The sequence below is a fragment of the Neomonachus schauinslandi genome, chromosome 15, assembly GCF_002201575.2.
Source record: "Neomonachus schauinslandi chromosome 15, ASM220157v2, whole genome shotgun sequence".
NCBI lineage: Eukaryota > Metazoa > Chordata > Mammalia > Carnivora > Phocidae > Neomonachus > Neomonachus schauinslandi.
The window spans coordinates 40,496,544-40,513,642 of NC_058417.1; the positions used below are offsets into that span (position 1 = coordinate 40,496,544).

The window sequence follows — 17,099 nt, forward strand, 5'->3', positions numbered from 1 at the left end:
CCTGGGATCATGATCTGAGCCGAAGGCAGATGCTTAACCAACTGAGTCACCCAGGCGTCCCTAAAAGAACTAGTTCTATGAGACCTTCTACTACACCAACCTACGGCCTCTAAAGCAGTGCCTCTCAGTATCTGTAGTCCAGTGTGGGCCCACTGACTCTGCCAGTCTGTTTCCTATCAGGTCTCCCTCCTTCCCTTTTTTCTCCTTCCATGGGATCCTGTAAAATGCTATCAAATTAGCTGACTTTGCCAGTCTGTGAGGAAGTCAGTATAAAATTTAGAGTAAACATTTAGAAAAAAAATTTTTTTTATATTTATTTATTTGATGGGCGCCTGGGTGGCTCAGTTGGTTAAGCGACTGCCTTCGGCTCAGGTCATGATCCTGGAGTCCCTGGATCGAGTCCCGCATCGGGCTCCCTGCTCGGCAGGGTGCCTGCTTCTCCCTCTGACCCTCCCCCCTCTCATGTGCTCTCTCTCTCTCATTCTCTCTGTCTCAAATAAATAAATAAAATCTTTAAAAAAAATTTTTATTTATTTGACAGAGAGGGACACAGTGAGAGAGGGAACACAAGCAGGGGGAGCGGGAGAGGGAGAAGCAGGCTTCCCACCTAGCAGGGAGCCCGATGCGGGGCTCGATCCCAGGACCCTGGGATCATGACCTGAGCTGAAGGCAGATGCTTAACGGCTGAGCCACCCAGGTGCCCCAACACTTAGAAATTTTTATAGCAATTTGACCAAGTAATTTTGAATCTAAGAACACATTTGGGTTTGTATTTTCTGTTCCTTTTTAAACTTAATTTTTCTAGTAACTCATTTATATTGTATTTTACAAAAGTGCTAATTTGCAACAGATCAGGGAAAACACCACCACTAGCCCTCACCACAGGTGGTTCAGCAGGGCAATAAGGCATGGCTTTTACTTTTTTTTTTTTTAAAGATTTTATTTATTTATTTGAGACAGAATGAGAGACAGAGAGCATGAGAGGGAGGAGGGTCAGAGGGAGAAGCAGACTCCCTGCCGAGCAGGGAGCCCGATGCGGGACTCGATCCCGGGACTCCAGGATCATGACCTGAGCCGAAGGCAGTCGCTTAACCAACTGAGCCACCCAGGCGCTCAATCCTGCAGGTTTTGTTATTGTTACCACTACATATAGATGAAGAAACTGAGGTTTTAAAGAGGCTAAGCTAATTTATTCAAGGTCACATGACTAAGAGTGGGTGTTCAGAGAATCAGACTCAAGCCAATCTGACTTTAAAAGCCATGCCTTGGGCGCCTGGGTGGCTCAGTTGGTTAAGCGACTGCCTTCGGCTCAGGTCATGATCCTGGAGTCCCGGGATCGAGTCCCGCATCGGGCTCCCTGCTCGGCAGGGAGTCTGCTTCTCCCTCTGGCCCTCCTCCCTCTCATGCTCTCTGTATCTCATTCTCTCTGTCTCAAATAAATAAATAAAATCTTTAAAAAAAAAAAAAAACCTGCAGATTTTTGTAGGTATTAGACATAACATACTTAATTGCCTATAAAAATATCATACTTCATCTTGCTAAAAAGACAAGAAAAAAATACAAGCCTAACACACAGTTCTATTCAATTTTAAGTGTTATTAGCTATTATCACAGCAACTTATCAAACAAGGGTAAGAATGACAAGGTTTGGTTACAAATGACCTCTTCCCTTTTCAACTCAACACACGACCTAATGGCTTGACATACAGAACAATACTAGAGTATGATCCTTATAAAGAAAAAAAAAAAAAGCTTTATCTGTGTGTATATATGAATACATCTACATATGCGGAGATTGGCAGAGGAACTGTAATTTTTGTTTCTAGACATTTTTGTACTTTGTTTTCAATAAACATGAATCCATGTTATTTTTAAAACTACACAAAGAATGAAGGATGGAAGGAAACAAGAATTTAAAAATCTTAAAAAAAAACATTAAAAATGATAACCCTATTCCAATTTTTCCACCCCACCACTTAAAGGACACTGTAATTATAGTTGAGATTAAAGAATGAAAGTAGCTTTACAAAAATAAGCCTCTAGAGCTGCCCTGGGTCATTAATCTTTTCTCCAAGGCCAGTTCATCATCCCAACAAACAAGCCAATTTAACAAGCCAAGAATAAGGGCTCTAGAGCTTCTTGCTCCCTAGCACGGCTGCTTCTCTGTCCCAGCAGCAGGAGGATGAGGCACGGCCACTGTTTTCTCCAGAGTTCTGGAAAGGGCTCCCTGGGGAGGCAATCCAGACTGTCTGCAATCTCCACTTCCCAGATCATAATTACTAACACAAATATAAACTGGGGTAGGGAAAGGATATTAAGCTCTCCTAAGAAAGGCTGATTTTCCAAAAACGATGGCAGTAAAAATACTGTTTCTCCAAGATCTGAACTATTTTATATTTTAGTAGCCTGTTATAATTCCCACCTATGCTTCAACTCAATCCAACAAATACTTATTGAGTGCCCATTTTATGTGGAGGCCTAAGGTAAGCAGCCCAGTTACAGAAAAGAGTAAGACATGGACCTTACTCTCAAGTGTATTTATGTGTCTATCTGTGTTTGCAATATAACGTCACAAGGTAACAATAACAAAGAAGAGGACATCTAAGCTGGAATTTAAAAGATAAATGGTAAGAATGGGGCGCCTGGCTGGCTCAGTCAGTGGAGTGTGTGACTCTTGATCTCGGGTTGTGGGTTTGAGCCCCACACTGGGTGTAGAGATAACCGAAAAAATAAAATTAAAAAAAAAAAATAAATAAATGGACAAAAGGATGTGGGGAAGGAGAGGACACTCAGGGAGAACAGCCAGCTGGTGTGACATATTTAAAGAATGACAAGCAGTTCTGATAGAACCAAAACACACAGAACACAAGGAGGGGATGGATATGGGGAGAGAGGCAGGAGTCAGATCATGAAGGGCCTTTTATGACAACTTATTAGATTTTACTCTGCAGATAAAGGTGATGCAGTAAAGAGTTTTACAAAGGCTGCATTTTTGGGGTCATGAAGGCTAAAACTGTGAACATCTCGAACAAGATTAATCCTGGTCCATAAATTAATTTTAGGAACAGATTTATCTTTTTTCTTGAATAGGCCAATGTAGGAACCTCAGAAGAAGTTTTTCTGTGTGGTGTAAAATAACATTTCTTGGGAAAACAGTTTCTTCCATATAGGTAAAAACTTAATTAATGGAAAGATCACCTCAATACATTGCATTTGACCCCTGCAAGGTAACCAGAAAATTAGCATCAATGTTCTCTTAGAGGTCTGACCGTCAAACATAAAATATGGATAAGCGTGTGCTTCTTTCCTTCCAGGCCTCAATGCTAAAACCCTAAACAAAAAGGGAATATCCATCTCAGATTAGTGTGTTTTGAGAAAAAGTTCAGAAAAGAGTAAGACATGGACCATGTGAAAAGAAGTCACATCAATGCTTATCATTTTACAGACGTAACCTGGAAGCCTATGCGTACGAAAACTCTGCAACTATGTGCAAAGACAAGACATAATTGGGGGCGCCTGGGTGGCTCAGTCAGTTAAGCACCTGCCTTCGGCTAGTCATGATCCCAGGGTCCTGGGATCAAGTCCCACATTGGGCTCCCTGCTCAGCGGGGAGTCTGCTTCTCCCTCCCTCTCTCCCCTGGCTCATGCTCTCTCTCTCTCTCAAAAATAAGCAAACAAATAAATAGAATCTTTAAAAAAAAAAAAAAAGACAAGACATAACTGAAGATAAAGTACTTTTGAGATTGGTACAGGTAAAGGATGGATGAAAAATAAGGAGGACTCTCCTGGACTGGTTTAGTCCTGCAATGTCTATTCATCCAGGCCAAAAAATTCACATGCAGATATAGCAGTGTATGAGTTTGGTAAGACAATATGCGAAACATTTTTCAGCAACTAAAATCAGCATAAAAATTTCCCAACTTAACAAAAACAACTGCAAATGCAGTCAATTCTGAATATTCACACGTGAATTGTTCAACTTGGGGATTGCCCATAGCCCATTACTCCTTTTACCCACTGGGGGATCACAATCTATTCTTTCTTAATGATGTATTTTTTTCTTATTGGTAAAGGCAACCATGTTTATTGGAGAAAGTTTAGAAATTTTAAGTGATAATTACAGATGAAATTAAAAATGAGATTAGTACATCATCTATGAAACAGTCTTACCAAAAAAAAAAAAATTTTTTTTTTCTTGAACCTGAATCTGATCAAGCCTCTAGATCCAACTACCAATTTACAGGAAATAAAGAGCACAAGGCAAATGTGCACAGGGATGCAGTAAGCAAAATACAGTCTGTGGAACACTTTATACGACAAACTGGTTTCTTCAACCAACAAATGACAGAGGAAAAAAGACTGAAGGAGAACCAACAGAGTAAAAGATATGTAAAAAACAAACCACAGTATATGGACTTCATTTGGATCCTAACCCAAACAAACAATTTTATTTTTTATTTATTTTTTAGGGGGGAGGGGCAGAGAGAGAATCCCAAGCAGGCTCCACGCTCCCAGCACAGACCCCAATGAGGGGCTCCATCCCATGACCCTGAGATCATGACCTGAGCCGAAATCAAGAGTCAGACGCTCCCAGCACAGACCCCAATGAGGGGCTCCATCCCATGACCCTGAGATCATGACCTGAGCCGAAATCAAGAGTCAGACGCTTAACTGACTGAGCCACCCAGGTGCCCCCCAAACAAACAATTTTATTTTTATTTTTATTTTTTTTAAGATTTTATTTATTTATTTGAGAGAGAGAGAGCATGAGAGGGGGAAGGGTCAGAAGGAGAAGCAGACTCCCCGCCAAGCAAGGAGCCTGATGTGGGGCTTGAACCCAGGACCCTGGGATCATGACCTGAGCCGAAGGCAGATGCTTAACGACTGAGCCACCCAGGCACCCCCAAACAATTTTAAAAAACAAATAACATTTAAACCTTTTTTTTAAAAGTAAGCTCTACACCCAGTGTGGGGCTTGAACTCACTAACTTGAGATCAAGAGTCATATGCTCTATCGACTGAGCCAGCCAAGTGCCCCAAAACACAAATAATATTTATGAAAAAATTGGAAATTTAACATTGACTGGAATCATTAATTTTTTTGCATGTGATAATGGCACTGGTATTTTTTTGAAGTCTTTATTTTTCAGAGATTCACATTCTAAAATACTTACAGATTACATTATAAGACCCCTGGGATTTGCCTCAAAACAATAAAGGAAGAGGTAAAAAAAAGAACTGAAGTACAGAAGACACAAAATTGGCCATGAATTGAAGAATTTTAAAGCTGTAATTAAAGAATTACATATTATTATTCTGTCTACTTATGTATATGTTTTAAACTTTCCATAAGAAAACATTTTTTAAAAAATTTTAAAATGGCCCTTTGGGGCGGTGGGGTGGCTCAATGGTTGAGCGTCCAACTCTTGGTTTTGGCTCAGGTCATGATCTCAGGGTGGTGTGATCAAGCCCTGCGTTGGGCTCCACATTCAGCATGGAGTTGGCTTGAGATTCTCTCTCTTCTCTCCCTCTGCCCCTCCCCCTGCTCTCTCTCAAATAAGTAATCTTAAAAAAATAATTTAAAAAAAATTTAAAAATTAAAAGGGCGCCTGGGTGGTTCAGATGGTTAAGCGTCTACCTTCAGCTCAGGTCATGATCTCCAGGTCCTGGGATCAAGCCCCACATCGGGCTCCCAGCTCAGCAGGGAGCCTGCTTCTCCCTCTCCCTCTGCCTCTCCCCCTGCTTGTGCTCTGTCTCTGTCTCTCTCAAATGTATAAATAAAATCTTTTAAAAAATATATAAATAAAGGGGCGCCTGGGTGGCTCAGATGGTTAAGCGTCTGCCTTCGGCTCAGGTCATGATCCCAGGGTCCTGGGATCGAGTCCCGCATCGGGCTCCCTGCTCCTTGGGAGCCTGCTTCTCCCTCTGCCTCTCTCTCTCTGTCTCTCATGAATAAATAAATAAGATCTTTAAAAAAAATAAATAAAAAAAAAGGTCCCTTATCCACATACACGCCCCCAAATGTGAACAGATATTATTCTCTCCATTTAAAAAAAATTCACATATAAACACTCCACATATAAAAACCTTCTTCATTTAACAATACATAGCTTTGTTTTCCTGTATCACCAGAAAAACATCATAAACTTCTAAAATGATTATATTGTACATATACACAATTAGTGTTAAATCTTTCCCTAATTTAATGTCTCCAATTTTTGATATAAAAAAGCTGTACTATATATCACTGAGCATGTATCTTTGTCCTTATGATTAACTACTTTAAGTGGAATTACTGGGTCAAAAGGCACTGACTTTTTGTTACTGAGATAGTTTGCATACCATAAAATTCACCCTTTTAAATTGTCTAATTCAATGGTTTTTAATATATTCACAGAGTTGTGCAACTATCACCATTATCTAATTTAGAACATTTTCATTATCCCAAAAGAAAACCGATACCTGTTAGGAATCATTCCCCATTTTCCTCCAGTCCCTGAAAAGATACTTTTAATTTTTAAAAGGGGGGGCGGGCAGAGTGAGAGGGAGAATCCCAAGCAGGCTCCACACCCAGCACGGAGCCCAACATGGGGCTCGATTTCACAACCCTGAGATCATGAACAGAACGGAAATCAAGAGTTGGTTGCTTAACTGACTGAGCCACCCAGGCACCCCAAGATACTAACTTTTTAAGTGTCTTAATACATGTTGCCTAATTACTTTCCAGAAAGATTGTCCAGTTTATGTTGCTAATAACCATATGCCAGTTTTTACATATTTTCCCCAGAATTAAATACTACCATTTAAAAAAACCTAATAGGGACGCCTGGGTGGCTCAGTTGGTTAGGCGACTGCCTTCGGCTCAGGTCATGATCCTGGAGTCCCGGGATCGAGTCCCGCATCGGGCTCCCTGCTCAGCAGGGAGTCTGCTTCTCCCTCTGACCCTCCCCCCTCTCATGCTCTATCTCATTCTCTCTCTCAAATAAATAAATAAAAAGAAAAAATCTAAAAAAAAAAAAAACCTAATAGGGACACCCAGGTGGCTCAGTCAGTTAAGCATCTGCCTTCAGCTCAGGTCATGATCTCAGGGTCCTGGATCTCCCTCTCCCAGTCCCCCTGCTTGTGCTCTCTCTCCCTCTCTCTCTAACAGTAAATAAATCTAAAAAATTTTTTAAATAAATAAAAAATAAAAAACCCTAATAAGCAGAAATTAGTAACTCATTGCCATTTACATTAAAATTTTTTACTACTAATGAGAGTGAAATGTTATATATCCATCAATTCATTATTTTCTGCTTTTTTTCCCCTGTCCTTTTGTAAACTTTCCATCCCCTTTATTAGGGGTTAAAATCCAATTATCAGTCTAAATAAAATATTCCTTGAAAAACCTGGTTTCCAGAAAAATCATGAGAAATTCCAAAACTTAACAACTTTTTTGAGGTTAACTATACCATGGATCCTCATTATTAGTACAGGTAAATTAGAGTTTGCTAATAATCATAAAGTTTATGCTATAATCATAAACAAAATAAAGAGCATAGTCTATCTTCAATCAAAGAAGATACTACTTCTGGGTTCCTTTGTTATTACAGAGTGAGGTTGTCTCACTGGCACTTCAGAACAAAGCCTCCCATCCTACAGGGACAAAAAGCCCATTATTGTACAGCACTTATGGCCCTCTGGTTAATGAGCCAGTCACTGGTAAATGAGAATGAAAAAAATTAACCCAACCCACATAATGTAGTGATCGTTGTTGCTTACACAAAACCAGAAATGAAGCCAGCTAGCTGCTAAACACTTACTTTATGTTAATGGACAGAAAGCACCCAACCTTACAATTAGGATAGATAAAAACTGATGGCAAAAGCGAGGCAAAAAAAAGTAAGCCAAGGCATCCTTGGGAGTCTCCCTGGCTACCCAAAGCAACAAGAACCTTCCAGAGACTAGCATTAGAAACATGTGCTCAATAGATTGCATCTGCAATCTGATGTGTAAATTTTTCTCACAGAACAAACGTCTCTACTTAAACGGGCCCTTCCTTCCATTTCCTGTTCCTCACTATTGTTTTTCACTCACATTCTAACCTTTTAAATCAGAATTGCTGTACCTTTAATCACTTCTCAGTCATTTTTTTATTTGGGGGTTTTGGGGGGAGAGGGAACATCTGTACTTTTTTTTTAAGATTTTATTTATTTATTTGACAGAGAGAGAGAGAGAGAGAGAGAGAACACAAGTAGGCAGAGAGGCAGGCAGAGGGAGAGGGGGAAGCAGACTCTCCACTGAGCAGGGAGCCCGACGCGGGGCTCGATCCCAGGACCCTGGGATCATGACCTGAGCCGAAGGCAGCCGCTTAATCGACTGAGCCACCCAGGTGCCCCACATCTGTATTTTTTAATCGTGGAAACAATAGATTCCACAATATCCCCTAGAATATAAGATGGTTAATTCAGACAACTGACTGTCAAAGCAGATCTCAACAGGGAATCAGCTTGTGATTGCTCTAAAGCAATATCCCTAATAAGACTGTCTAGAATCCTAGAATGTTAAAAACTGGAAAGGAGCTCCAGAGTCATCTAACCCTACTTGAATCATGCGTTGCTCTTCATAGAAGGGGGAGGGCTTAGAATGCACACACATCTCCAGGACTCCTTGGTGCACCCCTGATCTGCTAGGTCGGTGTTAAAACAGCAGGTTACTCCAACCTGTTCTTTTCTGAACCTGTGAGGATACACTTGCTGACTCAGATATTCTTCCCCCAAATCACTCATTTACAGGTGGTGTTGAGGCTAATGAAAACACAAGCTACTGGAAAGGAAGGGCTGACATTTCTGTTATTATCCTAGAGATAATAACGTATCAGTGACTAGAAGCAATATAGACTGGAAGATTTCTGATGTAATAGCTATAACTGCTCTGGAACCTGAAGGAAAAACAAAACAAAAGCTCTGAAATACTATAGCAAGGCTATACATCTCTCTCTTTTGCGTTGTTGTTGTTTTTGTTTTGTTTATTAAGATGTAAGACAGCACATTCATGGGCACAGAAAAACCTTGACTGAGAATACGTATTATTGAAAGTTAAGAGCTACCTATCTGAACTCTGGTGATTTTTTTGTACTCCTATTCACCTTCTAATACCTCAAAATGTATAAAACATCTCAGTTAATGATGTATCATTATTTAAAACAAATAAGGAAAAAAAGCCAATGATCCTCACGCAATTTCTAAATAATTTTAATGTCCAAGAACTAAACAGTTTCTTTTTGACATTCCTAACTGAAATGTCAATACACATCTATAACATGATGCTACTAGAATGTTAAGTCTAGTCTTCATTTTAAACCTCAAACTGCCTCCCAAGGAAGCTCATTTCCTAAAACAACAATCCTGTCACCTGCCATTCCAAACTACCTTAGCTGTCACTCTGTAGCCTTCATGGGTATGAGTCCTCTCTCCATAGAGTACTAAGAGTCTCAAGGGTCATGCCTTCCTTTTGCTGTAGCTCTTCACCTACTTCAAGAGGGATGGGAATGTAACAACCATATTCTGGATACACAGTAGGCAAGCTACCAGGAAATGCCAGAGATAAAGACCGATCACAAGGCTTTAAGAGACCAAGAGTAAGAAAAGGGGAGCTGAGTGAGATTCTAAACATAGCATATTAGTAAACTTTAGCATACACTGTTGAGGGCCAGCAAATTAAAGCTAACTGCATTTAAAGATGTGCCTCAGTAGGAGCAGTTTATGTTCAGACCTCAAATTCACATTCTACTTCAAAAGTCTCTCAGGCAAGAGGCATATGGAAAGTCCCCTCAGAAATAACATACATGCTACTGATTCATTTGTATTAACACACCCTTGGTTTCATTATTCATTTAAATCCTGATGAAGTTTTTATGTATCAGTCACTCGCACTTTGATCCAAACTGGTTTATTGAGGACCAGTTTTTTTTTCCCCTAGGAGTACAATCTCAATGTAGGTAAAAAAGAAGTTTTGACTGGATGGTTTGGGGTTAGGGGTTGTGATGGGGGAGGTGGGGAAAGGAAGAGAAGATCATTTTGGAAAACGCTCTTCATTGAGGTGCTACAGTTAAAGGTTTCTGACAGAGAGGAACAGGAAAGGAAGTAGGTACCTAGAGATCAAAGAAGCACTACCAAAAATAAATGAAGAATGCTGCTGGAAAACTTTATCACCAAGTTTGCTGAAGTCTCTGGAAGCAACTAATGCCAGAGACTTCTCTGACACCTTTAACCTGAGTCTCCTTCAAACTTCGAGGAGTAACAGCTGAACACTGTGTCTGTCAATGAATTTGAAATTGCTGTGCTCCAGTTCACTGAATATCTTTCAGACAAAAGATAATAAATGTGTTGGTTTTAAAACCAAGAATTTTAGGAGAAAAAATATTTTTAGCAAAAACAAATTTTCTTTGGAAATACATGTTTTGTTCCATTTCAGACTCACCCAGAATAGGTTTATTTCATTCAGCTGTAGACAACCCCCACCCCCCATACTTCAGTTTCCTTGGAATTTGGTGGATAATCCTTTCCTAGTTATGAATAATTCCAAAGTATGCTCAGCAGATCCTATGAAGACCTATGTCCACCTTAGGTCATGACAACTGAGAAGCAGCAGTTCCATTTCACAAAACATGACACACAGACTCTTAAAGCATATTTATAGCCTCACTTTTCCAGCTGAGGAAAACTCACACACGCTTTTAGGCATCCTCAATTTCCCTGCCTAAAAACCGTGCCTAAGGATGAATCTCTAATTCCTTGGAACAGGGAGGAGTTGCAATCGTAAGTGGCTTTGAAACGGGTGAAATCTCACTATCACTATTTCATAACTGTTCTTCAAAAGCTGGTAATTTTCTTTCAAGTTGCAGCTTTGGAGGCTCTCATTGACGCTCAGTCGTCACAAACTTCCTTGAGCAGAAGAAAGGCTATCTAACGTGCTAAGTCAGATCGCTCAAGCTTGTTTTATCACACCTATGGATACCTTTGTAACATCTCAAGCCTCATGCATCTACCCCAATAACAAATACTAAAATCAGAGCTCGAGGGGATGGTCTTCAAATCACATTTGAGCAAACAAGAGACGGGAAGTGATGGCCTTAAGTGACACAGCCTTCCCTAGCCAAAATGAGGCGCCCTCGCACACTGCGAGCGGCTCAAGATGTTACCAGAAGCTCCTGCCATATGTACGGGGTGAGGCTGCGGGAGCAGGTAAAGCAGGGACGATAACTGGAGGGCCCTGGGGAGAACTGCGGTGTCAAAGCCTGCAGGCGGGATGGAGTGGAAGGCGGTGAGGCAAAATTGGGCAGGTACTGTAAGGAGCCAATGCAGCGAAGAAAACAGGGAAGGCGAGAGGCAGAGCCCTAGAAAAACCTGACGAATTCGCGCCTGGAAGGGTTTCCGAGGGTCCAGTTCTCTCACCAGAAAGCCGCGTTCAGCCCCAGGCACCACAGGGCGCTCCTGGCTGGCCGCTCCCACACCAGGGCTGCCTGCACCCGGCTCAGCAGAGGCTCGTAAGGCCCCAGCACCTCCACCAGGGCCCGCTGCGCCGCCTCAACCTGCTGGTCTCGCTCCCAGGAGCCTGACATAGCGCGGCGGCCCCTGAGAGTCGGCCCCGAAGCCGGGCCTGGGGCCGCGGCCACCCCCTCTACCTCCGCCATCTCCCCCCCAGCAGCCACAACATCCGGGGCCGCGGCCCGACGGTCACAATAAACACCAAATACGCAGACGCGCGATTCGGCGGGGGAGGCCGCGTCCCTCCACAGTGCGCCTGCGCGCAGGCTCTAGCTCCCGTCCACAGAGAGGAAAGAACGCTACGTCAAAGTACGTCCCCCGCGCCCAGGCGCAGTTTCCCGACCCGGAGCTGCGCACGCGCAGTCTCCTTGACCGAAGCCAAATGTGAATAAGGACCGGCCAACGCCAGAACTCAGTTCTCATTGGAGCGGAGAAAGTTCGTGGGAGGAGCAGGGTGTTTGGCGCCTGCGTCGTGCGGCTAGCGCCTAGCGAGCGGCGGCTTGGCTGGCGGGAGCGGCTGCAACGCTGGTGCCTGAGGAGCGATGCCGAGGGAAATCATCACCCTACAGTTGGGCCAGTGCGGCAATCAGAGTGAGCGAACCTCCGGCCCCTCCGCTAGTCAGGTTCCTTAGATTCCATGGGATCTCGCTGTGTGATCTTGGACTCCATCTGCCCTGCCCAGAATCGTAGTTTTCCAAAGGCGGGACATGCTTGACCCAGTGTCCAGTTGCCCAACCCTGAGCGGCCCTCCCTTCCCGGTCGCCGGCATACAGCCCTTTCCTCCTACATGGGAGACTCCCTAGGCTTGACTTCCTATCTTCGGACCCAGGCGCTCAGTCTCTCAGCTCCTAGTTGGCATCTGCCCAGACCCAGATATCCTCTTTCTCCCCCGTCCGCCCCCCTCCCCCAGTTGGATTCGAGTTCTGGAAACAGCTGTGCGCCGAGCATGGTATCAGCCCCGAGGGCATCGTGGAGGAGTTCGCCACCGAGGGCACTGACCGCAAGGACGTCTTTTTCTACCAGGTGCCCCCAGCGACTTGGCCAGGGGGTCTGAGGGAAGGGCAGAGACCTGGTAGCGGGAAACCCGCTGGGCAGAAGAGCCAGGGCGGCTGGCTTGAGGAGGGGGGGCAGACAGGAGCCAGAGCTGGGAGGATGGAGGACTGGGCCTTAGCTGATTGGGCCCCCTTGCTGGATGCCCCTTGACAGGCAGACGATGAGCACTACATCCCCAGGGCGGTGCTGCTGGACCTGGAGCCCCGGGTGATCCACTCCATCCTCAACTCCCCCTATGCCAAGCTCTACAACCCAGAGAACATCTACCTGTCGGAGCATGGCGGAGGGGCTGGCAACAACTGGGCCAGTGGATTCTCGCAGGTCATTTGCTGTTTCCTGACAGGACCCACAACTCCCTCCCTTTGTGAGGACAGGCCGTAGGACTTGCCAGAGAGAGAAGAAACCAGATCAAGCATGTATAGGTAGTAGAGAGAGAGAGAGAGATGGCTGAGGAGAGCTTTTTTCTAAGTCAACTAGGTAATATGGTTAAGACTGCACTTGCTAGTGCTGTGTGCCAGGCTGTACTAAATGCTTTACATATAACTTATTTAAACCTCCTAACAACCGTAGAGGTAGATATCATAGGTTCACGGTCTCTTAACTGCTTTTTCAGATTCCAAAAAGCTCTGAAACCAAAAGATGATTTATAACTTATTTAGTAGCAAAACCAAATCTTGGGTGCCTGGCTGGCTCATTCAGTAGAGCATATGACTCTTGATCTTGGGGGTTGTGAGCTTGAGCCCCATGTTGGGTGTAGAGATTATTTAAAAATAAAATCTTTGGGACGCCTGGGTGGCTCAGTCGGTTAAGCGTCTGCCTTCGGCTCAGGTCATGATCCCAGGGTCCTGGGATCGAGTCCTACATCCGGTTTCCTGCTCCACGGGGAGGCTGCTTCTCCCTCTGCCTCTGCATCTCTCTCTCTGTCTCTCATGAATGGATAAATAAAATAAAATAAAATCTTAAAAAAAAAAACCCAACATCTCAGTGGAGACAGGCTGTTTTAGTTTTTATCCAACTTGTCATTACTCATATGTTTCGTTGCAGAAATAGTAATATGATTGATCAGTATACATCAGACACCCACTGGCATTTTACTTAACATACATCATATATACCACAGTACTCTACTAGAACGGGAAATATTTGAATTCCAAAACATACGTGGCCCCAAGAATTTTAAATAAGGGACTGAGGAGTTGTATTATTACCTTCCTTATACAGATGAGGAAACAGTAATCTGCCCAGAGTCACTTGGTTAAAACGAGAGCTAATACCTGACCCCAGGGAGTGTGACTAGTGTCTGCTCATACCCACTGTGCTTTACTGCCTCTCAATGCAAATAGAAAGTAGGGCCACTGTGCTCCAAAAAAGGACTTTTATGTGCTATACGGAGAATCCAGGGTGGCTATTCTGAAGTCAAGAGTCCTTGTCCCATGGTCCTGTCCCACTCTGACATTCCCCATGTCTGTACAGGGAGAGAAGATCCATGAGGACATTTTTGACATCATAGACCGGGAAGCAGATGGCAGTGACAGTCTAGAGGTGAGTGTCTTAGGAATGCTGGTGGGAGCTGTCATGGGAAAGACTTGACAACACCCTTTAGAAGCCACCTGTTAGGTATAAGACCTACCCATGTGCCCTTTGCACTGGACAAGCCACTGGGCTTTGCTGGACACAAGGCAGACTCTCCTAAGCTGTATGTGTGGGGGAGGGGAGTGGAGAAGAGGGCTTGGGAAAATAGAGAAGTCCAAGAAGTTGTAGGTTGGGTCCAGTTTGCAATGCAATACCTAGACACTGACTGCCCCTTCCCCATGCAGGGCTTCGTGCTGTGTCATTCCATCGCTGGGGGGACAGGCTCTGGCCTGGGCTCCTACCTCTTAGAACGGCTGAATGACAGGTAAGTCTGTGTTTCATGAGGCTGGAAGATTTGGTTTCCCAAGGAACTGGGAGGCCTTCCAGATATGCCTTCCTATTTGCTGGAGCAGTGAAAGAGCCCTTCTGTTCGCTCCTGTAGTTAGGAAAGGGAAGGTACAATAACCAAGAACCTGATCACACTCTGGAGAGTTGGATCCTGTGCCTAGAATCTAGGCCCTAGATGAAGAGATGAAGGTTCAGAGAATATGACTGGTTTAGAGTTAGAACCCTAGGTCCTAATATGTCTCTGCCATTCTTCCTTTGGGCTTGCAGACTTCCAAAAGTCAAGTCTCCCTTCTCTACTATTTCTGTGTCCCACCTCAATTTCCCCTTCTAGATTCAGTTGCTTTCTGACTACCGTGAGCCCTGTGTTTACCAAGCCTCTTACCCTGACCCTCTTCTCTCAACCCCATCAGGTACCCCAAGAAGCTGGTGCAGACGTACTCAGTATTTCCCAACCAGGACGAGATGAGCGATGTGGTGGTCCAGCCCTATAACTCCCTGCTCACGCTCAAGAGGCTGACCCAGAACGCAGACTGTGTGGTGCGTCCTGGATTCTGCCATTCTCCACTCCAGCACCTCAGTCTCCTTTCATCATTTTCCTATACTTAAAAAGTCCATTTTGAGCCCTTCTGTGCCTCAGTCCTGTGCCAGTGCCTTTTGGATGGGTCTTTTTGGCCATGAAACGCCAAGGAAATTAAGTTTCAGAGCCCAGAGTCAGGCAGAGCTCCTGTTCTTTCTGTGCCCATAAATTTGTCACCCTCTTCTGTCCCCCCCCCCCCAGGTGGTGCTGGACAACACAGCCCTAAACCGGATCGCCACCGACCGCCTGCACATCCAGAACCCGTCTTTCTCCCAGATCAACCAGCTGGTGAGCCCCCACTCCTGGACTCCCTGGGCTGAAGGCCCCCCCTCACCGGAGTGTCGTCTCGGGAAGGGAGCCCTGTCCCCGGGGCCGCGGCCCACGACGCGCGCTGCCGTCCGCAGGTGTCCACCATCATGTCAGCCAGCACCACCACCCTGCGCTACCCCGGCTACATGAACAACGACCTCATCGGCCTCATCGCCTCGCTCATCCCCACTCCTCGACTCCACTTCCTCATGACGGGCTACACCCCGCTCACCACGGACCAGTCGGTAGGAGCAGCCCCGGCAGGCCCTGCCCTCGCCTTTCTCTCCCCCTGCTGCCCCGGGAGCTGCCCCTTGAGGCCCCCAGAGGCTCTGTGCTCGGGGACTGGTACGGACCGTCCGACTCCACTCTGACCTGCTCTCCTCTCCCCTCTGCCTCTGGCTCCCCGCAGGGCCCGGGCTCTGTGGGGTCTGCGGACGCTCCCACACAGGGGCACGCCCTTGCTGAGCTGAGGAGGGCTAAGAACCTCTCTCCTGGTCCCAGAGCAGAGAGGCTCAGTGCAGACCTGCGTCTCGAGACACTTCCCCAAGAGACCGCACTAGCCCGAGTCTGATGGGGCTCAGGCATTGGCCTGGGCCCTGGGGCCCACTGTCCCCTCAGGTGGCCAGCGTGAGGAAGACCACGGTCCTGGATGTCATGAGGCGGCTGCTGCAGCCCAAGAACGTGATGGTGTCCACAGGCCGGGATCGCCAGACCAATCACTGCTACATCGCCATCCTCAACATCATCCAGGGGGAGGTGGACCCCACCCAGGTAGGTGAGGCCCCTTCGTGCCACCCCCGGAAGCCACGGGGTAGAGGAGAGGCTACCACCACCACTGTTGTGCGTTGTGTGCACCCCCTCCCCCCAGGTCCACAAGAGTCTGCAGAGGATCCGGGAACGGAAGCTGGCCAACTTCATCCCCTGGGGCCCTGCCAGCATCCAGGTGGCCCTGTCAAGGAAGTCTCCCTACCTGCCTTCGGCCCACCGGGTCAGTGGGCTCATGATGGCCAACCACACCAGCATCTCCTCGGTGAGGCTCACTGTTTGCACCTGTCTTCCCATACTCGCTTCCCTGGTTGGGGCTCACCTCTCCACATCCCTGCTGCCCCTGCTTCTGGCTCTCTTAATGTGGGGATTGCCCCGCACTGGTTCCCCAGCCCTCTGGGCCATACTGCTACTCTAAGTTCTTTGTGACCCCTGCTTTCTGCACATACCAAGCTCTTTGAGCGGACCTGTCGCCAGTATGACAAGCTGCGGAAGCGGGAGGCCTTCCTGGAGCAGTTCCGCAAGGAGGACATCTTCAAGGAGAACTTCGACGAGCTGGACACGTCCAGGGAGGTTGTGCAGCAGCTCATTGACGAGTACCACGCAGCCACGCGACCAGACTACATCTCCTGGGGCGCCCAGGAGCAGTGAGGACCCCAGGACGGGGACCTCATCTGCCTTACTGGTTGGCCCAGGCCTGCCTGACTGACCAGCCCCTCAGAGAACCGATCAGGGACTTCACATATCTCTTCCTCATAAATACACACACGTACTCTCTATTGGCCTGGGGACATGTTTATGTCTCCTCTTATGAGACTATTTATGTTTAATAAAGCACTGGACATAATAAGTCACTGGTCTCTTAAAGGCTTGTAGATTTGGGGAAGAGGGATGCTTGTTCTTTCTCCATCACAGTGAAAGGGTCCTTCCTGACTTCCAGCCTCTTC

At 45.8% G+C, this 17,099-nt stretch overlaps 2 protein-coding genes across 3 annotated transcripts in view; one reads left to right on the top strand and one right to left on the bottom strand.

Moving 5' to 3' along the window:
- RETREG3 (reticulophagy regulator family member 3) overlaps positions 1-11,742 on the bottom strand; it is a 22,928-nt gene extending 11,186 nt beyond the window's left edge. The window contains exon 1 of the mRNA XM_021681682.1: positions 11,436-11,742. Within this exon, the coding sequence (XP_021537357.1) occupies positions 11,436-11,674 (239 nt within the window). The 5' untranslated portion in view covers positions 11,675-11,742. The remainder of the gene's footprint in view (positions 1-11,435) is intronic.
- Positions 11,743-11,996: 254 nt separating this feature from the next.
- On the top strand, positions 11,997-16,999 carry TUBG1 (tubulin gamma 1). Of its 2 annotated transcripts, none has more exons than XM_044921355.1 (11): positions 11,997-12,119; positions 12,439-12,551; positions 12,735-12,902; positions 14,055-14,150; positions 14,399-14,478; positions 14,912-15,038; positions 15,280-15,366; positions 15,483-15,632; positions 16,006-16,158; positions 16,256-16,417; positions 16,606-16,999. In XM_044921355.1, the coding sequence occupies exons 1-11, from the start codon at positions 12,071-12,073 to the stop codon at positions 16,801-16,803; spliced, it is 1,383 nt and encodes a 460-aa protein (XP_044777290.1). In that variant the 5' UTR covers positions 11,997-12,070; the 3' UTR covers positions 16,804-16,999. The 2 variants fall into 2 exon arrangements, with proteins under 2 accessions (XP_044777290.1, XP_021537356.1); XM_021681681.1 differs by having other exon boundaries at positions 14,055-14,123.
- The last annotated feature ends 100 nt before the right edge of the window (positions 17,000-17,099 follow it).